General features: G+C 38.0%; 1 protein-coding gene across 7 annotated transcripts in view; it reads right to left on the bottom strand.

The window, feature by feature from the left end:
* The window catches only part of MSRA (methionine sulfoxide reductase A), a 443018-nt gene that overhangs the window by 380033 nt on the left and 36881 nt on the right, over window positions 1-26104 (bottom strand). The window contains exons 1-2 of one of the 7 annotated variants that reach the window (XM_035726429.1): window positions 19813-20114; window positions 19542-19616 (exon numbers count right to left, since the gene is read on the bottom strand). The exons of 3 other annotated variants lie outside the window; for them this stretch is intronic. Coding sequence is in view for 1 of the 4 variants with exons in the window: in XM_027600675.1 (XP_027456476.1) it covers window positions 19813-19825 (13 nt within the window). In the remaining 3 variants the exon portion in view is untranslated. Of the gene's footprint in view, window positions 1-12601; window positions 12648-19541; window positions 19652-19812; window positions 20115-26104 lie in introns of those variants that run through there. 3 more of the 7 variants (XM_027600675.1, XM_027600676.2, XM_027600678.2) reach the window with 3 other exon arrangements.

Raw genomic sequence — 26104 nt, forward strand, 5'->3', positions numbered from 1 at the left:
ATGAACTGATAGGATTCACTACAACACTAGCTATCCTAATACTGAACTATCCTTGTGTTTCTGGAGTAAACTCTACCTGATTATGGAAAATTATTCTTTTAAAATAAGGAGGTGGTCTCAGAATGTTGATAAAACCTGGGACTTGGGTGTCAGAACAGACTAATGAATTAAAGAACAAACAAAATGCAAATAAAGAAGAAGAAATCTACTCAGATAAATAAATGAACCTAAGTACTGAGTCTTTGAAAAGAATAATAAAGTATATAAATTTCTGGCAAATTTGACCAAGAGAAAAGGCTGACCACAAAAGCCCAACATCAGGAATAAGAGGCTATATGCCCAGATGAAGTGAACCCAGTCAGTCCTCACTAAAGCCTCAGTCTCTCCACCATAAATCACAGAATATGCACTCACTGAAGGGTGTGTAAGATTTAAATGAGACAGTGTGTTCCAAGGACATAGTACACGGAGCAGTGCTGGCTCCTTTGAGAAACAAGAAGAAGTTCTCTTTTAAAACTGCTAACATCTTAGATTTGGGCTTTTATCTTGACTGTTCGTAACAGGTTATTCCAGTCTAATTACATGAATGAGCACATTTTCCTTCTTCCCCTGTGTTCTCAAAGATGTTAAATAACCTAGGCATTCTAGCCATATACTCTGCTTTTAAAACTACATAATCCCAATGGCATTTTAGATCCTAATTTCTTAACAGCCTTCCCTTCTCCATGCCTTTCATTATTCTTGATCTACTTATGCTCTTCTACTTACTTTAAAGGCAAATTTGGTAATTTCTATTTTCTTAGAAAATCATCCATTTAAACCTAATATTTTCAAATTGTAAAGTTTGACATAGCATTCTCCTTGTGACGTCCGCAAGGATCCTAACTTTCCACAGCAAGGTCTTCAAAAAACTGCACCATGTCCTTCCCACTTGACCTTCTAAAAGTCCACTGCTCACTCTGTGCTCTAGCCACACAAAACTATTTGTCAGACCTCAGATATCCCACATAGTTTTGTCTCTATGTCTTCACTTACACTTTTCCCTCCCTCGAATGTCTCCTTCTGGTCTCTACACTTAATACAATTCTACTACTCATTTAAGATTCAACTCAAATGTCAAGTTCATTGTAGCACAGAATTGATCATGCCTACCTCAGTGACTGGGTAACCCTTTGCTCATAATAATTCTCACGGGACTTCTCATATTGGGCCATAATTGTTTTTATTTCTCTGCAGCTAGATTTTCAGTTTCCTGATGACAGACTATACCTATTTAATTTCTCTTCCTTTTTAACATCCTCGTTCTATCTAATCCTAGTACCTAGCAAAATGCCTGGCACATAGTAGTAGCTCAAAAATAAGTTCTCATAGCTCCTTGCACTTGTGCTTTTTACAATCTGTGGTGGTATACTACACACACATACACACACACACACACACACACACACACACCCCTACCTATGTAACATATATTTGGTCCGTTCCCCCCACTGTATTGAGGACAGAGATCTGAATTTTTTGCTCTCCACTGTATCCCCAGTTCTCAGCATAGCACCTAGCATATGGAAAATATTCAAAACATATCTGTTAAATGAGTACTACTTAAAATAAATTAGGTAAGGCTGAATCTACATGAGGCAACTATTTGAGAGACAGTATTAATCTAAGACCCATCTTGAGGATTTGACATATTTAATAGAGATTTGGGGGGTGCCTGGCTGACTCGGTCAGTAGAGCGTGCGACTGTTAATCTCAAGGTCATAAGTTCAAGTCTTACGTTGGGCATAGAGCCTACTTGAAATAAAAAATAATAATAAAGTAAAATAATAAAGAGTTGAGAGACCTTCATTCTAGAGCCACCCAAATGTGGTAGTTAGGTGAGGACCCATTAGGAGGCTGGAGGAAACTCTGCCACTCTTGTAGCATAAGAGCTTTTCAAACAATGGTGGCCACAACATGGAATAAAAGCTTCTGCCTCACTCCTTCATTACATTTACTGAGTACCTACCTTGTGCCAGGTACTTCTGGAGAGACTAAACATTCCCACATTAAGATACTTCCATCCCCAGTCATATACCCTTTCCCTTGGAAATGACACATGATACGCTAAAGGTATGCCAAAAAAAAAAAAAAAATTACCAAGAAACCTGTCTGATGGTCCCTCCCTATGATGATTCTGCTTGCTACAGGAGAAGAGACGGATGAATCATAAATGGAGTTAACCTGGGAATCTATTTTATATATTTTGAGGACCTAGCATCCCATTGTTTTTGCTTTTACAAAGTATTTAAAAGGAGACAAGATTAAGTGGCCCTGTGAGAGAAAACTATACAGTGGTACAGCATTGCAATAAGGGAAGGAGCCAGGGTGGGGTGGAATGATTTATGTTTACAAGCCACATAAGCATTCCAGATGGCCCCAAATTTGTCATTCAGCACCCATTCGACATCATTCACCATACATTCACACACCGTGATCACACAGCCTTGTAGTGAGTACCAAGGCATGACAGAAGCTAGGTCCTGATGATCAAAGCGAATCCATCAAAGCCCAGAAGCATTCTGCCTGTCCCTGGATATAAAAGAAACTCTGTTGTCCTATGGGGGTCTAAGATGCTCTATGTAGTCAAATCGAGCAAATAAGAAATTTTCAGACTTGCTTGACCTCTAGACCTCTAACTAGGACAGTGATGATCTGGCTTTTCCTGGCACTTGTCAGACTGCACCTAGATAAAATGTTGTTTCACATTCTGCATGCCCCTCTGTAGTACAGAAGTAGCTAAATTAGAGCGGGTTAGAGGGAAGCCAGGCAACTAAATCATGTCATATATAAATGGCTGAATACAGAAGGGATATTTTTCAAATATGTGAAAGGCTGCCACATATCAGAATTAGATTTTGTTCTGTGTGACCCCAAAAAGGTACAAGGAGGATCAGCACATGAAAGTAATAGGAAGAAAGATCACAGCATCACAGCTCTATAGAATAAACTACCAAAGATAGCGCGGGTCAGCCGACCTTGGCGAAAGTGAGATCTCTATTGTGAAAACCAAGACAGTCACTTGACAGATTCTGCAAAGGAGACAGAAGGATCAGAGGAGGTGATTTTGCTGGATAATATTTAAGTTACTGTCCAAATATGAGAGCCCATTTTAAAAAAGCACAGCAAACAACTAAAGAGAATCTTCAAATGCACTCATCAGACAATGACATGGGTGAACAGTGGTGGTTTTCATTTATGCTATTTCTCCTAACTAAACTGTTCCCATTTCTAGCCAGCAGTGACTTATTTGAATCTCTCTTGGTTGCTACAGACACCTCTGATATGAACCTTGGTGGGCAAGAAGATGGGAAAAGAGGCTAGAGAGCAAGCCACAAATCTGGACAATCCACATCTATGAAAAAAAATCACCCAAGAATGATTAAGAATTGAGCAAAATAAAATGGGGGGTGGGGGAGCTTGCTTCTAAAAAAATCTGTATTTAAAAACCAGAAGAATTTCTGCAACTCAGAAGTACCCTTGTTAACAATGAAACCTTGTTTTACTCAAAAAAAAAAAAAAAAAACTGAAATAGGCCAAATCTTGCTTGTTTCAAACCCAGCTTCCAATAGATATTAACTAAGTAATTTTGATGGTGCTAGAGGGAACAGAGTGGGGCCTAAACTGTGGGCCTCGTTGACAGCAATGTCATAAAACTGGACAGGAGCTTAGTAAATTTCTGTTGGATGCATGAATCACTCAATGAGTCAGCCAGCCTTGGCCTCACACCTGAGAGCCAGGGATTAACTGAAATCTAGGCTCTTGGGAATAAGAGATGATAGAACCTACTAAGAACAAATGTGCTAAGTAGAACATACCTATAAATATGTTGAAATCAGAAATTATGGTAACCTATCTTTCACTGGCTAGTGATGGTAAAATCCAGAGCTAAGTAAGGTCACATTCGGACTGGTTTTGGACGGCGTGCTACCATTTCATCACTATCCTGGACAATTCAACCATCGGTGGAAAAAGAAGGCAAATAAACCTCATGAAATTAATGACTTGAGCTCCTCATTTCAGTTCTTCACAATATATGCTGAACTACTATCAGAGACAAACTGTTCTTGAAAAACAGGCATGATATATTTTCAAAGTGTATAAATTCAAATGCTAAAAGCACATCATAAGGAAAAAGAAAGCATGCATACACTTCAGCATTTTAGTACTCCAAATATTAATTTAAATAACATTAAAATTAGGTGCTAGGAAGAGAAGAGTTAAAACCGATATACTGTCTGATGTCAAATTGTCTGATGTCTCTGGTTCCTTCGCCAGAGTATTTATTTTATTTTTTTTTAAAGTTTTATTTATTCATTTGAGACACGGAGATACTGAGAGAGAGAGAAAGCATGAGCAGGGAGAGAGGCAGAGGGAGAGGGAGAAGCAGGCTCCTCACTGAGCCAGGAGCCCGATGTGGGGCACGATCCCAGGACCCCGGGATCATGACCTGAGCTGAAGGCAGACGTTTAACCATCTGAGCCACCCAGGCGCCCCCAGAGTATTTATTTTAAAGTCAGGCACTACATGCATTGTATCTCCTGGTCTTAATTTGTCTTTTGCTATGCTCAACAATTTTAATGCCAAGAGGAAGAAACTAAGTAAGAAAGGGAATGTGATGGTCTGAACCTAGAGAGCTGATCTAATTGAACTGAAAAAATTAAAACCCTTCTCCATCTGTTCAGTACACCTGCTGATGGAGCAGTACCACAGGTAGGGAGGAAATCCATCAGAGACCAGTTATAAATAGATTTTTATTTCATCTGCTAAAAGCTTGGCAGCTGAGGTGGAGGGCTGCCCACACTGGCAGCCAGGCAAAAGCTCTGAGCTGCTTTTGTGTTTAGGTGAAAGGAATAAGGAGACAGAAACCAACAACAACAAAATAAAGTAAATTTCCCAATAACTCATTTGACAAGCAACCAGCAGTCATTAAGTTTGCTTAAAACGTGTCACACATTTCTGAGAAGTGCTGGGGAGATAAAAGATCAGTCACACCCCCTTGTGAGGATGGTACAGAAATCTGATAGGAAACAGACATGTTCACCCATCAGTTCTGTATACAAAGTTTGTATGTTCCAGCTTCCCTTGTGACATTCATAAAATTAAATCAAGAGGGTGGAGCATATTGATAGCATGATACTGTCAACTTTATTGACATGCCATATCTTTCTGAGGATAAGGTCAATGGAGATCCTAAATGTACCAAAATGTAAACTGAAATCAAATGTTTTCATGGAAAAGAGAAACCAGCAGGCCCAATCCATGAACTATCCATCTATGGTGAGACCATGAGTGGTGAGAAGCATTATGGGCCCTCCTCGTACGTGTAAGTCAGAGACAGGAGCTCCTTGTCACACCCCCTTCAGCCACTAGAATGGCACCTCACACCTAGAGGGAGGGCAGCAAAGAACAGACAAGCTGAATGAACCAATAGCAAGGGAAGCAACAAAACAATCTTCCTTTTTACCTTTGAGTAAAAATGGGATCAATGGATGCCTCAAGAAAGGACTGATGTGAATATTCAGATCAGATAACTTAAGTGCAAAATGTCAAAGACTGTATTTCCAAATAGGACCCATGAGAAGAAGGGTGGGGAAGAGAGAAAACGAGTATGTTTCATTTCACTGGAGAAACTTCCTGATGCCCTTCAAGGACATTAAAGATATTACCAACAAGATAATGACCCGCTATTCTGTCACCACCAAGGACAACAAGAGAAATGGGATCGAACTATGGCAAGGGAAAATTGGGTTAAATATGAGGAAGAATTTCCTGACAACAAAGGTATTAAACACTGAAAAGGGAAACTAGAGGCGATTAAGGATGCTCTCTGGAGGTCTTTAAAAAAGTCGAATAGCTTGGCAACTATCTCGGGGTAATTTAGGTACAGTTCCGCCCGCTCCTCTGGTCTTTATCAGTGCTCTAATTCATCCCCTGGCCCAGACAAGACACATTCGCCATGGTAAACTACTGTCACACTCTGTTCAATAATGAGCTCTCTGAAGGAGAATAAGCATTAATAAAATGGCAAAAGCTCTCTTGGAAGTAAAACTCATTTTTCTTTATTTAAACTGCACATTGGGTTTTTGTGGTTTTCTTTACCTTTCTTTTTTTTCCCTAACTTACATCTAGAAATAGCCAAACAAAGCTCATCTCCACTGATCTGTTATTCCAAAGCATTAAAGGGAATCCAGGTGGAAGATTAAGTGTGGAGAATGTTCTGAGTCACAGTTCCACAGAATAATTTATTATGCACCTCTTTGCTGGGTACTGTTTAGCATGGAGCACTGCTGTCCAGAAATTCTAGTTCTGCTTCTCAGAAGCCTAAAAAAAGGAGCTTCCCATTGGTTTGGCTACAAAGAAGCAAACTAAATGATCTCTAACATTCTAAAATTCTGGAATCTTTGTTTATTTTATGGCTCTCTACTCAGTGTCATATTAAAAAAACTTCAAAAGTCTCATTTTCAAAGAGGTCCATGTTCCTTAAAATATTTGAATTTTAATTCTCCCTTTATGTTGAAGAGGGAAAGGAGAATTTTTTTTTTCAAAGATTTTATTTATTTATTTGAGAGAGAGAGAATGAGAGATAGAGAGCACGAGAGGGAAGAGGGTCAGAGGGAGAAGCAGACTCCCTGCCAAGCAGGAAGCCCGATGTGGGACTCGATCCCGGAACTCCAGGATCATGACCTGAGCCTAAGGCAGTCGCTTAACCAACTGAGCCACCCAGGCGCCCAGGAGAATTTTTTTATTAACATATAATGTATTATTTGCTTTAGGGGTACAGGTCTGTGATTCATCAGTCTTAAACAATTCACAGAGCTCACCATAGCACATACCGTCCCCAATGTCCATCACCCAGCCACCCCATCCCTCCCATCCCCCTCCACTCTAGCAACCCTCAGTTTGTTTCCTGAGATTAAGAGTCTCTTATGGTTTGTCTCCCTCTCTGGTTTCGTCTTGTTTCATTTTTCTCTCCCTTCCTCTATGATCCTCTGTCTTGTTTCTCAAATTCCTCATATCAGTGAGATCATATGATAATTGTCTTTCTCTGATTGACTTATTTTGCTTAGCATAATACCCTCTAGTTCCATCCACATCGTTGCAAATGGCAAGATTTCAATTTCTGATGGCTGCATAATATTCCATTGTATATATATACACATCTTCTTTATCCATTCATCTTGTCGATGGACATCTAGGCTCCTTCCATAGTTTGGCTATTGTGGACACTGCTGCTATAAACATTGGGGTGCATGTGCCCCTTCAGATTACTACATTTGTATCTTTGGGGTAAATACCCAGTAGTGCAATTGCTGGGTTGTACAGTAGCTCTATTTTCAACTTTTTGAGGAACCTCCATACTGTTTTCCAGAGTGGCTGCACCAGCTTGCATGCCCACCAACAGTGTAGGAGGGTTCCCCTTTTTCCACAACCTCGTCAACATCTGTCGTTTCCTGACTTGTTGATTTTAGCCATTCTGACTGGTGTGAGGTGGTATCTCATTGAGGTTCTGATTTGGATCTCCCTGATGCCGAGTGATGTTGAGCACTTTTTCATGTGTCTGTTGGCCATTTGGATGTCTTCTTTGCAGCAATGTCTGTTCATGTCTTCTGCACATTTCTTGATTGGATCATTTGTTCTTTGGGTGTTGAGTTTGATAAGTTCTTTATAGATTTTGGATACTAGCCCTTTATCTGATATGTCATTTGCAAATATCTTCTCCCATTCTGTCGGTTGTCTTTTGCTTTTGTTGACTGTTTCCTTTGCTGTGCAAAAGCTTTTTATCTTGATGAAGTCCCAATAGTTCATTTTTGCCCTTGCTTCCCTTGCCTTTGGCAATGTTTCTAGGAAGAAGTTGCTGCAGCTGAGGTCGAAGAGGTTGCTGCCTGTGTTCTCAAGGATTTTGATGGATTCCTGTCTCACATTTAGGTCCTTCATCCATTTTGAGTCTATTTTTGTGTGTGGTGTGAGGAAATGGTCCAGTTTCATTCTTCTGCATGTGGCTGTCCAATTTTCCCAACACCATTTGTTGAAGAGACTTTTTTCCATTGGACATTCTTTCCTGCTTTGTCGAAGATTAGTTGACCATAGAGTTGAGGGTCCATTTCTGGGCTCTCTGTTCTGTTCCATTGATCTATGTGTCTATTTTTGTGCCAGTACCATACTTGGTATGGTAATTCTTGATGATTACAGCTTTGTAATAGAGCTTGAAGTCCAGAATTATGATGCCACCAGCTTTGCTTTTCTTGAAAAGGAGGATTTTTAAATGAGGACTCTCTTCTCCTGTCATACCTGTCATTACACTTGATTGAATTTAGTTGCGGTCTTTCTTCACCGCCATTGATAAGCTCCATGAAGGCAGTGTGTAGGTTGTGTCCATTACTGTATCCTCATTACTTAGCTCTAATAGACAGTTAGATATTAAATGAATGATGGATTGACCTCGTGAATGAATGAATGAATGGAGGGCAGAGGATTTACCTAAGTATGGGAAGGGCCCAAGTGTATATGGGAAGGGCTCTTATAATAGTAGCAAGCTGCTCTTCTAGTGACCCCATCACGAGTGAACAAATGCCAGATAATGGAATGAACAAGGGATGTGGAGGCAGAAGACTTGATTTGGCTGTAATGTCACTACGCCAGCACTTCACCTCTCTGAGCCTCAATTTTCTCACCTGAAACGTGGGGTGTGTGTGTGTCTGTGTATGTTTCTCAGAGGGTTGTGGTAATGTAGATAACATAGGAAAAACAGAGTTTTTAATTAAATAAAGGACAGTTACTCTTTTCACACATTCTTTATTGAGGTTTCCATAAAACTTTTAAATCGTGAAGGAGTGGTACAGAGATGGTGACTGATGCCAACTGCCGATTCCAGGAAAGAATTCAGTAAATGGAAGAAGGAAGTATTACCAAAGTTCAGCCAGGGACAGAACATATAGCTGGTTTCCTTCTGTGTTGTCTGGAGGCTCACTCACCGCACTAAATAGCAAGCAAGTATAATGAGGCAAACATGCATTGCGCCAAGCACATGGCCACTGCCTTTAAGAAAGGCAAATCTGTAAACTCCAGACCAGGAGTTTCTCCTTAAGATTTGGATTTGCAAGTCCAGTCTTCCACCAGTAGTTCATTTCTACCTAGAACTTTACCTACCTACCCTTGCTCATGGCAAACTATCCTCCTAAAGACAGTGGTGCCAAATGGCTTGAACAACCAAACGCCTGTCAGTCAAGTGAAGACAACATACTTTCACATTCAGATTTTAAAACAGATATATAATTATATGTAATATCAAAGCAGTTACAAATAAATAGTAACCGGCAGGGAAAGGAGGGCTCAATATACAACACCCAGCATGGCCCCCAGTCCTTCTAGTTGCTCGATCTTCTGTGTGTTCTTTTGTTTTGCAAAGTGATTTGGGAGATTAGGTGGGATTTTTTTTAGGCGGGACAGCAAGGAAAGTTGTTGAATAAGTGCTACTTGATTGCACAACAAAAGATACCCAAAGAGCCTCAGCCACAACTCAATTCCACTTGGCCCAACAGTTTGAATTTCTCAATTAAGTTATTTTGTTAGCAAGAGGACTGGTTAGGGAAAGGAGAAAGTGCTTACTGCACCAAGTTTATTCACTGTATAGAAATCACTGTAATAAGATCAACAGAACATTCTAAGGGCCCAAGAACTCCAATTTGCTAATGCTGCTGATGCAATGGGAATGTGCCCATGTTACTGGTGTGCTGTAGGAGGTTCTGCAAATAACAAAATAAAATTTCACAATACTCATTTATTCAATAATTGGTACTCAGAACCTTGGAATCTGCCCAGTGATATCAACTGACCAAAAGTCTATGTGAAAATTAAGAAGCCTTATCCTCTAGATATTAATTAAGGGGATAAAATTCTAGTTCATTCAAAAAAATATTAGCCTCATTAGGCCTCTCTTGCCACATCCAAAAGCATGGATTCTTTTAAGTATTATCACTAAAACCATCTTTGAGAATAAAAAATCAAAGTATTCTAATTTTTCAAACATATACCATAGTTGATTTCAAAAGCTGCTGTAAGGAAAATAAACTAATCAAAGACTGAGAAGATATTTTAACCCATATAATAAAGGATTGGCATATAAATACACTGCTAATTAATAAAAATAAAACAACTAAAAGGAAAAATGTGCAAAGGATAGGAATAGAGAATGTACAGAAAAGGTAATCTAAATTGTCAACAGAAAAGGATGCACAAACTCACTAAGTAATCAGGTACACAAATTAAAATAACAACAAAATATTTCTTGCATACCAGATTGACAAAATGTCAAAGTGTGATACCACCAAGTACTGGCAAAAATGTAGGAGATACAGAAATATGATAGTGCCCTAATGTTAACCGGTACAAATGATTTGAAGAATAATTTGGTATTATTGAGTAGAGTTAACATATTTGGCAACTCAACTCCATTTGTAGGTAATTCCCCTAGAGATCGAAAATATGTACAGAAGACATGTGCAAGATGTCCATTACAGCACAGTCAGCACAAGGCAAAAGTGAAATGTCCACCACAGAAGAATGGATAAACTAAAATGAAATGCTCTGCGGCATTAGACCTGTAGTAGCAACATGGAAACTCAGAAATATCTAATCTCAACTGCAAAAAGACAGGAATGATATAAAAAAATTTTATATGCATTTTAAATTATGCAAAACAACAGTTACATTGTGTATAGTTACCTATACATGTAGTAATACTACAGAAATGTACATAGAAATGTTCTATACCAATTTCAGAGGTGAAAGGATAGGGCTTTAGTTATATTCCTAATGTTTTATTTTCCTTAAAAAAAAAGATCTGGAGAAAATAAATATGGCATTTGTTAGTTCTAGATAATGAGTATATGGGTATTCACTCTGTTTTATTCAGTACTTTGCTATGTATTTGAAAGTTTTCATAATTAAGACTTTTAAAGCATTTTAAAGATATATATAACCCATAATCTATTGACACAGAGTACTGGAAATCATACAGAATCAGATACATTATCTTTATCCACCACAGTCATATGCTTGAAGTAGCTAGTCTAGATAACTATCTCTCCTACTTGTGTAAGGGAGAGATAGTTAATCTATCGGTTAAAATGCCTTCAGTTGTATTACCTCATTTAATATTCTTAACAACCTTTGATTTAGTATTATGTATTTAGTATATATTTAGTATTATGATTTAGTATTATGACACCCATTTTTTGAGAAGAAAGGTCAACTTTTAGACTTTCAGAGTTTTTCCCAAGATCACCCAGTTAGTAAATGATTCAGTACTGGGATCTGGTACTGTTATTACTATACCACAGATGACCACTAGGCATCTCAAAAATCTGTTATTCTGAAGTTATACGTATCATCTTTAAGATCTGTGTTATCAACCTGAAACCACAGGTGAGTTAGCAAATGAAATGAAATGCTTTATCACTGCATTTTTTTCAAGCCTCCCATCAAATCCATTTCCTCTGAAGATTTCTAATATACTGACCTCTTCTAAAAATAAGTTATAAAAGTCTGATAAAAGCCAGCATATTATTAATGGGAAAAAATGGAAACCTTGTACAGGTAGGTTTTTCTCTCCTTTAGAAAATAAATTTTCAAAGTTAATAAAGTAGAAACTATAATCTTGTTTCTTCACTTCAATGTGCTAATGGTAAACACATACTAATCTTAGGGAAGTAGGTGATTAGAGAGGGCTAGTGAGAACTTAAACATCCTGAAACAACTTATCAAACACAAATAGCACCAACAATAGAAGCTAAATTTAATGATAACAGCTAAGGGACTATTCAGGCTATTTCACCAAGTACAAAACTAATAATCTAAATAACAGTACCATCAATGGGGAACCTGAATTTCACAGGGCAGTAATAAGGCACCCCTACCCCCCCGCCACTGCAAGCTATAAATAAAGGCCAGTGAGGAACCTGGACTTCCACTCCCACCTTGCAATAATGATGAAGTGCTCCCTTTTCCTCTACAGACATGTTGTCAGAGGAGTCTATTAAAACAAAAGATTTAGGGGCACCTGGGTGGCACAGTCAGTTAAGCATCTGACTCTTTTGATTTTGGCTCCAGTCATGATCTTAGGGTCGTGGGACCGAGCCCTGTGTTGGGCTCTGCACTCAGCACAAGTCTGCTTGAGAGTCTCTCTCCTCTCCCTTTGCCCCTCCCCCATGCTCATGCACACGCTCTCTCTCTCTCAAATAAATAAACCTTTTAAAAAAACTCAGAAGATTTAAATAAGATCCAGAGTCTCATAATACCCAAAATGTCCAGGATATAATCAAAATTACTTATTCTACCAAGAACAAGGAAAATTTCAACTTGAACAAGAAAAGACTATCAGCTGATCCCAATACCAAGATGACACAGATATTGGAACTACCTGAGAAGGATTTTTAGAGCAGCCATCACAAAAAAAAATGTTTCAATAAGCAATTATGAACAGACATGAAACAAATGAAAAAACAGAAAGTCTCAGCAAAGAAACAAGAGATGAAATACATTAAATGAAATTAAAACTCACCAGGTGGACTCCATAGCAGAATGAAGATGACAAAGAAAAGAATCAGTGACCCTAAAGATAGGAACAACAGGAATTACCCAGTCTGAACAACAAAGAAAAAACAGAATTTAAAAAAAAATGATCAGTGTCAAGTACTTGTAGGACTATAACAAAAGATCTATCATTCATACCATCCCGAGTCCTGGAAGGAAAGGAGAAAGAGGGCAAGCCTTAAAAAATTACTCAAAGAAATTGTGGCTGAAAAATTTGTAAATCTGGCAGAAGACAGGGACACTTGGCTGGCTCAGTCATAACAGCACACAACTCTTGATCTCAGAGTGGTGAGTTCAAGCCCCACATCAGGTGCAGAGATTACTTAAAAATACATAAACTTTTTTTTAAAAATCTGGCAAAACACATAGCCTACATATTCAAGAAGCTGAGTGAACCCAGGATAAATCCAAAGAAATCCATGCCAAGCCACATCACAATCGAACTCTTTGAAAACTAAAGACAAAGAGAAAATCTTTGCAAGTAGTGAGAGAGAAACATCTTCTTACCTAAAACAGAAAAACAACTGGAATAACAGCAGATTTCTCACCAGAAACCACAGAAGCAGAAGAAAGTGGTACAACATTTTTCAAGTGCTGGAAAAAAAGGGAACTGTCAGCCTAGAATTCCATATCCAGCAAAAATATCCTTCAAGGAAAAGGGAAATCAAGACATTCTCAGCTGAAGGAAAACTAAAAGACTTGTTACCAGCAGACTGACCCTAAAAGAATGGCAAAAGGAAATTCTCTAAACAGAAATGGTAAGAAGGCTAAGAAACCACTTTGTGTTAAAAATGAAATATGACGATTATATTCCATGATACTGTATAAATACTATTTTATGTGAGTGATTAGAGTAGTGCCCTGGTTAACATACCATGCAAAACTCTATACTAGAAAATAATTTAGAGATGATGAATGTGGTATTTGGGTTATTTCTACTAAAAAAAAAAAAAGCTAGACATCATGAGCTCACAGTCAAGTCTATAACCTCCTATTTATTTTACCATTATCTATGCTAAAAAGTCAAACTCAACTTACATCACTTGAGCTTACAAGTTTTTCAAAAATGTAACCTGCTACAAGAGCTAATACTGCCTACCGATCCAACAATCCCACTTTAGGGTCTATACCCAAAAGAACTGATATCAAAGACTCATACAAATTATTTGTACACCCATGCTCAAAGCAGCACTATTCACAAAAGCCAAAAGGTGGAAACAACCCAAGTGTCCATCAACAGAAGAAGGGTTAAAAAAAAAAAAAAAAGGTCTATGCTCACAATGAAATGTCATTCAGCCTTAAAAAGGAAGGAAATTTTGACATATGCTATAACATGACTGAACCTTGAGGATGTGGTGCTAAGTAAAATACCTAGTCACAAAAGGACAAATACCATATGGTTCCGCTTACATCAGGTGCCTAGAGCAGTAAAATTCATAGAGACAGAAAGCAGAATAGTGGCTGCCAGGGACTAGGGGAAAGGGAGAATGGGACGCTGTTGCTTAATGGGTACAGAGTTTCAGTTTTACAAGAAGAGTTCTGTGGATGGATGGTGGTGATCACCGCACAATGTGAATGTACTTACTGCCATTGAACTGTGCACTTAAAAATGGTTAAGATGGTAAAGTTTATTTTTTTTAAGATTTTATTTATTTATTTGACAGAGAGAGACCCAGCAAGAGAGGGAACACAAGCAGGGGGAGTAGGAGAGGGAGAAGCAGGCTTCCCCGCAGAGCAGGGAGCCCGATGCGGGGCTCGATCCCAGGACCCTGGGATCATGACCTGAGCCGAAGGCGGACACTTAACCAACTGAGCCACCCAGGCGCCCCAAGATGGTAAAGTTTGTTGTGTATTTTTACTACAATATTTTTTTAATTTTAGCTAAAACAAAGAATAATATCTACTAATTATTGAGCACTTGCTATGTATCAGAGAGTACACTAAGAGCTTTGCACGTATTTCCTTATGTCTCTTCCCAACAAACTTTGAGGAAGGTAGCATGATCTGTCTTACACATGAAGAAACTGGGTTTGCACAACTCGACCAATGTTCAACAAGTAAAAAATGGAGTCAAAATTCAAACTGAGGTTAGTGAGACTCTGAAACCCATTCTCTTTAAGCACTCCTGAGTCTCTGGGAACAATTCAACCTTTCAAGTAAGGGAAAATAACATATAGTGGCCAGCAGAAAAGAAGGTATGAATGGCACTGATCTATGGAATGAAAAGGCTGGCATCACTACAGAGGAACTAATTCTTTAAAACCTAAACTTTAATACCAAAATATTTTACACAAAAACCTCAAGATCCACACGTTAGATGCATTCTAATTATATTGGAGCAAGAGATTCTTAACTATAAAACAGAAGAAAAGATTTTAATTCTTAGAACATGGTGGAATACAGAACACAAACAGGTAACTTCTTTCCTTTTCTACAATTACTTCTAGAGCAATAAAATAACCTTGGCACAACCAATGGCAAAATCAAGTCATGCCTTGCAGTTGGTACTGTTATTCATGACCTACCGGGTTTCAGAATAAATTCCTAACTTCAGTATTCCCTGAACTTTTTCTTTCCCTTTACCAGAATTTCTACATACCCATCTCTGCCTATTTCACCATGTTCTCTGGAACCCTGCCGATCACATCTCCTATCCGACCTAGATCCCATGGGCAAATACTGGAATGCTGCCCTCCTTTGCCCCACACCCTCTGACCTTCTTCAGTTCCTGCTATTCTAATTCCAAGCTTGGATTCACCCCATGCTCACTCTCTCCAGGGCCACCACTTGTACCCGGGATGACTTTGTATCTTCCTCTAGCAGATCAAGGTACAGGGCTTGAGCAGGAAAGTTGGGCCTGACTTTCAACCCCCTCATAATTACACACACCATGTCTTGACTCTGCCCCTCCCTCTCCTGGGGCTCCCTCTCCTCTTCTGGAGAAAGACCTAAAAAGGTGCAGTTCACCATGAACTGGCCTCAGCAACCCTTCATGATGTTGTATTACACTCTCAATGCTAATTGTTTTCAATACTCTAGTTTAGCCTCAAGATCCCACATCTACTCTCACTCTCTTAGTAAAGTTATTGGCAGGACTGAAGCCAGCTATTGAGCAGTACCCTAGCTTTCCATACATTCCCCTCACCACAATCTCCTCAGCCTTCTTCCCACAAGGAGCACACAAAGAAGACTTCCAACTTGTTAGACAGTCTGTTGGCCTGCTCCATGCCTAGGCCATACCACCAGGGCCTATGGCTCTGGGATCCTTTGGGGAAACAAGGAGAGGGAGAATGTAAGACAATGGAGGGCTGCCAGGAAGGGAATGAGCATTTGGGGCCACTGTGTACCAGTCAAATCCTTATTTTCTATTGTCTCCAACGGTTACCTCGGGGGTTCTAACTCAGTCACAGAGAGTGTGGCCCTACATGCCACTCCCCCTAAACCCATAACCAGCAACACAGACTCAGATCAAAAGCAAACATACTATTTTTTGTTACTCAACCATGATGAGAAAAGTTTTCTTAATCAAATAAGCCTCAAGAAGATAATCTGCTTCACCATTTGGTTTATCCCTTCAGTGAATCCACACTGGATGGCCATTATGTACCAGTGCTAGGCTCTGTCGCTAGGATTGGTGAGATGCAGGTGAAAGCATTGGTAAACTATAAAGAGGTACACCTTTGCTGGTTACTCCTATCCTTTCCCTCCCTGCAACTATGAATTCCTTACGGGGGGAAATTATATCTTTGTCTCCCCTACATCCAGCATGGGGCCTGGCACAGAGCAGGCCCTCTGGGAATATTTGTTGAATTACTTCAGCAGTTCATACCTGCAGCTGAAACATTTCTCACCTTATGCCACCTGCCACCAGCCCTGACACAGGCCTTCGCCACCAAGGCAACCTCCAAGCCCACCTCCCTGGTTCATGTGACTTTCATCTACTCTTAAGAATGTGAACCTATACCTTCTTTTCATATGAAAGAACAACTACATGGAATAAAGTTAGCCCACTAAGTTAAAATCTCACTCATGCCTAGAGTCAAGAGCTGTATCATCCCTATGAGCCTTTATGTTGGTGAACAAAACTAAGGAAACACAACAAAACGCTAGATAGCATGGAAAGTGAACTGACTGGTGTGCTTAAAATACACAGCCCCTTAGTGAACTTACTTCCTAAGGGCCACCCTTGCTTACAGATATGAGATTGGCCTCCTCTTCTCTTTCTCAGAAAACAAAGAAAAACAAAAATCCCTCATAAAGAGGCTGGTGTTTTATGTTGCAGCCACATCTTCAAAAGTTCAATGACATCTACTTTGGTATCTGTAAAATCTAGCATGTGAGCCATGGTTCGATCTTCCCTATTTAATTTCTTTCTCACGACATTTGAATTGCTTATTATACACGTCCATCAGAAGACGTGAACAACTGAAGCTTTTTGGCCAATAAGATGCAGCAACCTGAAGAATGGTCCAACAAAGTTCCCAGAGCTGTATGGACAACAGCTAATCCCCTGAGGTTTTATAATAACACTCTATAATACGTACATTGTGCAATAAAAGTTAACATACTTTAATCTATTGAAATAAATCTGACTACAGTGCTGCTCTTTTCTATCTCAGCTTTTGTACTTCTATTTTAAATCTATGCTCTCTTCCATCCATGCATGTGGTTTCCTTCCCTGTTACCCAAAATAATTTCATCAACAAAATATTAGCATGCTGAAGTGGGTACTCAATAAACATTTGCCCAATGAATGAATAAATGACTGAATAATTATAAAATGCTGGGCTAAGGCCCCCTAAGAGGTTTCCACTAGTTTATAAAATTATGTGCTTGCATGTTCAGGTATACCCATCTAAATGGGACTGAATAATAGGTATCAAGTAGCAGTTAAAAATTAATCCATTTCTGTCTTAATAATTCTACTTCAAAATCTGTAATTCAAACTACAATGAATATATGCTGAGACAGAGTTCATTTACAATCATACTACTAGTATTTACACACTTTAAAATTAAAAGATTTGAAATATTAATACTGATATGGAAATAATTCACAGCCTAAATGTCAATGTGTTTATATAATAAAAGGTCTAAAAGTAAAGAAAAATGCCTCATGTTAAGCCTAATGTGTGTTCAAAAATGTAATCAATTTTTAAACATACCTTTTCAAAAAGGTTGTACAAAGGAGTGCCTATTTTATACCCAGTTAACAAGGAACATTTTAATATGGGACTTTTTTCATTTTAAGATATGTAACAAGTAGGCCAGAGAGAATATATTAGTAAGAAACTTTATTGGGTATAACAGCTAATATTTATTATCAAATCTTAAGTCTAATAAACACCATAAAATGCAGCTTTACCAGTATCGAAAAATTTAATATTTCTTAAGGTATGTTCTGACATCTTTGTTTTCTAATTTACTTATTTCTTATTATCCCGTCAGAAAACAATTGGACATAAAACAGTCCAGATATAAGATCAGTTTATTCTCACTGAGTTCGCTGCGAAGAAGTTCTGAAATAAGCTAGCAAATGATTCTTTTAACTTTAAGGGAAAATGGTCTCAGATAAATTAAAGAAGTCACATATTTAGCAAACCTAGGTTATGTTAAATGTTTAAAAAGTAAATAAAAGTAAACATAAATCGGTAATAAGACGGTCAGAATGAAAACGTAGCTCTAATTTAAACTTATTTGCTGAACTTTCTTTTTGCGTCCTATATTGTTGGTTGCTAGCATGGTTGTGAAGGATCCTGTGAGCAGTTCAACAGGAAGACTGTAGCCATGCAAGCATCTCCTTCCCAGTGCCTATCAGCATGTCTTTTATGTCTTGGCGTCCATTTTAGGAGTATCAGCGAGGTGGTGTATAAAGAAGCTTATAAAACAAAGGTTGTCATTTTGGCAACCCAAGTGAGCACTAAGTGATTTCATTTTATTGAAGATCAAAATGTTGATTAGTTAAAAAGTTGAAGGAAATACTTAAGCTCAACTATGCAAACACCTGTATTAGATCTCACATATTTTTAACTCGTATTTGGATATTAAATGCCATTCTCAGAATTGCTGATGTATGTCATTATGATACCACAAAAACCATTTGAAACAATGGATCATTCAAGGCGCGCAGTAATATAAAGCTATAAACAAAAAAATTTTTTTGTGTGAAAGGATTAACAAATCCCTGATTACATGCTCAAAACAAAAGCATGGAGCAGTCTTTTATACTACCCAAAATGATCAGTACTTATGTGAATATATACAATTTCCCTGTATTCTTTCAGTACATGAAATAAAAAGAACATATATTATCATAGTAAGTTATAACCTAATGCTACAAGTCAAACTCTGTTCTTTAGAAACAGCAATACTTACTGACAATGAGGGTGGTCCACAAAAATACGTACCTTACAGCTAACCTCTCCCACAATAATGCTGATTTTTAAGAGCAGAACTATCACAATCGAACCATAACCAGGCCTAATAGAAACTTTATTATTAAGAAATTAGATTTAAAGTATGTATCCAAGTAAAATTCTGGGTAATATTGAAAAGCAAATCCATGAACTTTCTAGATTTTCCTTCTACTTAAAACATTTTGAGAGAGCCAAGCTATAGTAATCATTTAATTATACAATCTAATCAACTAAAAATTATGGAATTTTTCTCCAAGTATTGCAAACACAGCTTGCTACTTCTTATCCAAAAGATTAAATTTCTATTCTCTACCATTCCCAGCCATTTTCTGCCAGTATCATAAAAATTACCTTTTACCATTTTCTTCTCACAATGAGAATTCCCTAATCGCACACATCTTTTAGACATAGACACCTCCCCACCCACCTCCCCACCCACCTCCAAAAACTGGTTCAGAGCAAAGACACACACAAAAATAATGACCAAGCTCACATTTCTTGTTTGCCCTTCAAACGAAGTCTGGTGTCTTCAGCTTGCCTTTCTGGTCTTCAGTGTTGTCACTCATTGCTGGGGGATGTAGTTTAGGACAGCATGAAGCAGCAGAAATAAAAGCTGTTGCTTTAAGAAAACGTTTTCTTAAACACATGGATAAAACAACTTTTACTCTGACTTCCTGGCTGGGTTGCATAAAATCTTAGAAAGGCTCCTTGAAACGTGAATGTCTACAAATGGGAAAAAATAAAAATAAAATCTAAAAACTTACGTTCTGAACACATTCCGAAGGATGTCTGATTTGATTTGAAAGCAGGTTTGTACTGATGAACAAACTTTATTTTGTAGAAAATTAATATTCTCTCTAATTAGAAATTTGCCTTGCCATCTTCTATATTAATCCTGTCTCTCATGGTATAATCATACATGCAAAAAATCAAATACAGTATTTCCCAAATGCATGGACACTGTGGAAGCTTCATTTTGAAAAAGGCTTTTATTTCCCTTAATACTGGTGACTAAACGTCATTGTATGTACCAACACTTTCAAATAGCCCAAGAGACTTAAAAAGCCTTCTAAGTTTGAAAACCAAAAAGTTCTGAGTTTTTCTGTACCCCAGGACGGTTTTCTTTCCTGAAGCTCAAGCCGAGAAAGCAGACAAAAGAAGCTGATTTGACTGAGCTGTGCCAAGTCTTGCCTTTTTTTCTTTCCTCAGCTCTCCCTCTGCCTCTCTCTCTCCCTTTCCCTCTCTCTCTCTTTCTCTCTCACTCTTTTGCTCCCAGTATGGCAACCTTCCGAGCAGTCTTGGCGGAGGTCCAGCCTGTGCCAGTCTGTCTGAATTCTTGTCTCCAAAAGATGTCCTTTGCGGATCAATTAATACATTTGAAAACAGGAAACTGTGGTACGGTACCCAAATCCTGGCACCAACAGCATCGACTTCTGCCAAATCACCTTACAGATTTCATGGTATCCTACCTTTCATAATCATTACTAACATGTTCCCGGAGCAATAATGGAGTACTAGAAGCCATTCACTGTTCAGCGATAAGGAATCTGTTCCCTAGAAATGTCCATATGCGACATATGCACAACCTGCAGTAAATCAAAATTCTCCTGTGAGAAGAGATGTATGTAACTTTAATAAGCACCACATACTGTATTTCTTTTTATAAGACTTGCTTTTCCTTGCCCTGCTGCAAAGAATCATGGGAGGAGAGAAAAGGAGGCATGCAGATTAAAATTAAAACTGTATGCCCAAATAAGTCATGCTTTACCCTATGGGAAAAGAACATAGTTCTGATTGAACAGCAAATCCCATTATTAAGGAAATTCTAATATAAGCTGTACCCATCCAAAATTTCACCAGATATGAAGGGGAGAGAGAATAAGTTTCAAAATATAAATATCAATTAAAAGGGGAAGAAGAAATTTAGGGGTAGATTTAGTAAAATTGAGTATGTTTTCATATTTTGAACCTCAAATTTCAACATAGTCACTTGTTTACTAAATTCATACCATTATAATTATTAAGTATAAATAAATACTGTTTCTTTTTATTTGTAGCATGTGCATCTTTTAAAGCAAAATAGTCAGTCTATGCTTCACACATCTACTTGGCCTTTGCAGACCAACTAATACATCGGAAAACAAGAAGCTATGCTATGTACCCAAATCCTAGCACCAAGAGCATCGACTTCTGACAAATCGTTTTCTGCTATTTGCTTGAAAAGACAGAGTAGGTATACTCTAGAATCACCACGGTTTCATGGGAAAAAACCCGAGTAGTCGGTTCTAGTCCTTGGCTCTGACTTCCTAAGGTATGTAATCTCAAGGTCCCAAATGCTTAATCTATACATTCCTCACTTTGCTCATCTATCAAATATAAAAATCAGTGACTTCCTCCTCTGTGGTCCCAAAATACCCTGCTTATACTCTGTATACCTTCACTCTAATTGTATAGTAGTTAGTTGAGTATGTGGTCTTCACCAGCCAGATGGGCCGTTCTCAGGCGGGACCATGTGTCACTTATCTAAGAAAACTGAAAGTCTTCCATAAGCAGGTGCTCAATAAATCTATGGGGATGAATAAATTATGGCAGTGGATCACATAAATATCATTCTGAAGTTCCATAAAACTATGAAATATGATAATGAAAAACAAAACCACGTATTACTAAGTCATAAGCTGACAGATCAGAGAAATGCTACAAGATATTATAAGTCTTGAATTAAAGCACTAACAAAAGTGTTCTGTGTAATCCTTCCAAATAAGGGTGATGAGACATGGGCAGGGATGACAGCGGATTTGCAATTTATAATCAAACTGTTGAAAAAGTTAAAGACGAAGAAAGAATCTTGAAAGCAGCAAGGAAGAAGTGACTCCTCACAGATTAGGGGCCCCAGTAAGATTAACAGCTGATTGCTCACTGGAAGCCATGGAGGCCCAGAAAGCAGAGGGATGACAGAGTCAAAGTGCTGACAGGAAAAAAAACCACCACCAGGAGTTCTATATCAGCAAAAGTCTCCTTCAAAACTCAAAGAGGCACTAAGACACTCCAAGATAAGCAAAAACAGAACACTTATTGCTAGTAGATCTGCCCTATAAGAAATACTAAAGGAACTTTCTCCTTCAGGCTGAAATGAAAGGAGACTAGACAGTAACTCAAATCCACATGAAGAAATAAAGAGAACAAGTAAAGGCAACCTCAGAAGCAAATATTAAAAGTAGTATAAATGTGGGGCACCTGAGTGGTTCAGTCAGTTAAGCATTCAACTCCTGATTTCGACTCAAGTCATGATCTCAGGGTTGTGAGACTGGGCTCCACTCTGGGCGTGCAGCCTGCTTAAGATTCTCTCTCTCCCTCTCCCTCTGCCCCTCCCCGCCGAAAAAAATAAGAAATAAAAGTAGTATAAATGTATTTTTTGTTTATAACTTTTTTCTCCTACCTGATTTGAAAGACAACAGCATAAAGCAATAATTATAAGGGCGCCTGGGTGGCTCAGTCATTAAGCGTCTGCCTTTGGCTCAGGTCATGGTCCCAGGGTCCTGGGATCAAGCCCCACATCAGGCTCCCTCCTTGGCGGGAAGTCTGATTCTCCCTCTCCCACTCCCCCCTGCTTGTGTTCCCTCTCTCGCTATATAAATAAAATCTTAAAAAAAAAAAAGACTTCCTTTAAAAAAAAAGCAATAATTATAAATCTATGTTGATGGACACACAATATGTGAAGATGTAATCTGTGACAACAGGATAAAGGAGAGATGAAACACAATTATATAGGAGCAAAGTTTTTGTATACTACTGAAATTAAGTTGATATAAATCTGAATTAGATTGTTATAAATTAAAATGTTAACTTAAAAGCAACCACTAAGAAAACAAGGGAATTAAAATGTTACCATAGAAAAATATTTAACACAAAAGAAGGTAATAATGGAAGAACAGAGAGACAAAAAAGAGAAAGAGAAAAAACAGCAAAATGGCAGAAGTAAATACAACATCATCAGTATTCACATTAAACTTAAATGAACTAGACTCCAATTAAAATACAGAGATTGGCAGAATGGATTTAAAATACATAATCCAACTATGTGCTGTCTACAAGAGACACAACTTTAGATTCAAAGACACAAACAGGTTGAAAGTAAAAAAATTAAAAAATATATGCCATGCAAACAACAACCAAGAGAAAACTGGAATGGTCATACTAACATCAGACAAAATACATTTTAAGACAAAAATTGTTACTAAAGACAAATAAAGACATCTTATAATGATAAAAGGGTCAATTCATCAAGAATTATAAACACACATACCCATAACCAAAGAACCCTAAAATATATAAAGCAAAAAACGAAATAATTGAAGGACGAAACAGGCAATTCAACAAACAGACAATTTTCCAATAATAGGTGGAGACTTCAATACTCCACTTTAAATAATAGCTAGAACAACTATATAAATCAGCAAGGAAGAGAAGTTTGAACAGCACTGTAAAGCAACTAGACCTGACAGACATCTATAGAACACTCCACTCAACGGCAGAATGCACATTCTTGTCAAGTGCACATGGAACATTCTCCAAAACAGACAATACATTAAACCATAAAACAAGTGCCAATAAATTTAAAAGGACTGAAACCATACAAAGTATTTCTCCAACCACAATGGAATAAAAGCAGAAATCAATCACAGGACAAAAAGATTGGGAAAATCACAAATATATGGAAAAAATACTCCTAAATAACCAGTGAAGAAATAATAAAGACCAGACTGGAAATAAATGAAATAAAGAATAAAAAAAAAATTTTTTAATTAGATAAAGATATTGCAAGAAAACTACAGACCAATATCCCTTATGGATACAGATGCAAAAATTCTCAACAAAATACTACCAAACTGAATCTAGCAACATATACAAAGGATTATAAACCACAACCAAGTGGGATTTATCCCAGGAATACAAGGTTGGTTCAACATAGAAAAATCAATGTACTATATCATATTAATAAAATAAAGGACAGAAACCACTCAATCATCTCAACAGACATACAGAAAGCATGTGACAAAACCCAATGCCTTTTCATGACTAGAAATTGGATCTACATAAAGAAAGGAAGAGCACTGAAGATGCAAAAGTGAAAGTAAAATAAAAACTTTTTTCTTATTTTTAACTGATCTAACAGATAAGAGTTTGTTCAAAATAATAGCCATGTACTTAATTATAAATGCTTAGGTTTGTATATATATCTGTATATATATATGTCCATTTGTATAACTATATGCTTATGTACACTTATATATAAGTGAAACAAAAGACAGCAATGATATTAGGGTGGGAGAGAGATATTAGGATTATTTTGTTATTATAAAATACACTACCCATGTAGTAGGGCAATGTTACTTGAAAGTGGATTTGGATTCGTTGTAAAGATATAAACTCTAGGGCAATCACTAAACGAAGTTTTTTTTAAAAAGTATAACTGATGTACTGAGAAAAGAGAAAATATGAGTTCATATAAAATGTTCAATTAAAAGCACAAAAAGCAGGGGCGCCTGGGTGGCTCAGTCAGTTAATCGTCTGCCTTTGGCTCAGGTCATGATCTCAGGGTCCTGGGATTGAGCCCTACATTGGGCTTTCCGCTCAGTGGGGAGCCTGCTTCTCCTTCTCCCTCTGCCTGCCACTCCCCCTGCTTGTGCTCTTTCTTTCTGTCAAATAAATAAATAAAATCTTTGAAAAAAAAATAAAACCACAAAAGGCAGAAAAAAGTAGAAGACAAAAACAGGAACAAAGAACAAGGGCAACAAATAGAAAACAATAAATAAATAAAATCTTTAAAAAAAATAATAAATATGGTAGATATTTATCCAACTATATCAATAATCATTTTGAACATCAACGGTCTACATGCACCTATTAAAAGACAGATTGTCAGAGTGAATCAAAAACTTGTACACAAGTGTTCTTAACAGTGTTATTCATAATAGCTATAATGTGAAAACCATCTGAATGTCCATCAACAGTTGAACAGGTAAATAAAATGTGGTCTAAATATAAAATGGAGTATTATTCAGCCATAAAAAGGAATTAAGCACTGATACATGCTTTAACATAGATGAACCTTTGAAAAAAATTATGCTAAGTGAAAGAAGCCAGACATAAAAGTCCACATATTGTACAATTCTATTTGTACAAAAGGTCCAGAATGGACAAATCCATAGACACAGAAAACAGACTAGTGGATGCCAGGGGTGGGCAGAGAGAAGAACAGGGAGGAGCTAATGGGTACAGGGTTTCCTTTTGGAGTGATGAAAATGTTCTGGAATTTGTGGGGATGGCTGTACAATTTCATAAATATACTAAAAACTGCTCCATTGCATACTATAAAAAGGTGACTTTTATGGTATGTGAGTTATATTTCAATAAAAATAAAGTTGCAGTCCATCTCTCCAGTATTTTGAGTATTTTGAATGATTACATCTTAAGGTAAACCCACAAAAGCCCTTCTTCTTAAAACACTACACATTAGCTACAACCTTGTCCATGTGAATCTGCTCCAGGAGTCTACCCAGCAAATTCTTGTGCCTTCCTCTGCTTTGACTTTTTGGTGAGACCCTAGCCAGCTCCAGCATTCCTGGCCTCTCCAAACACAGTTCCCTTCTGCCCACTCTCTTGGTTCTGACTCCTCAAATAGTGCCTGCTCTCTTGGACTGCCAGGCCCGCCTTGAAGTCACTCCATCTTCTCTCCCTAACTGCCAGGCCCTAGTGAATTCAAAAGTTTGACAGCCAGCCTCGGTCACATGTTAGCAAACCTTATCCCACAACTCAGGCAGCTCTTCACAGGCACCCTGATCCCAGCAGGCTTCGGGAGGCTTCCTCAGGGCTAACCCAGGATCTGACTCAACATTTTAATCCCTATCTCTCCTCCACGTCCCCGTGGGTCCCTCTCCCAGCCACCTGCTTGGACAGGGCACTCTCTGTACCCACACAGGATACTGACTATATACTCACAAGGGTAGATTCATAAATATGGGGAATTTTCTTCCCGGTGCATACCATTTATGA

The sequence above is a fragment of the Zalophus californianus genome, chromosome 2 (genome assembly GCF_009762305.2).
Source record: "Zalophus californianus isolate mZalCal1 chromosome 2, mZalCal1.pri.v2, whole genome shotgun sequence".
Lineage (NCBI taxonomy): Eukaryota > Metazoa > Chordata > Mammalia > Carnivora > Otariidae > Zalophus > Zalophus californianus.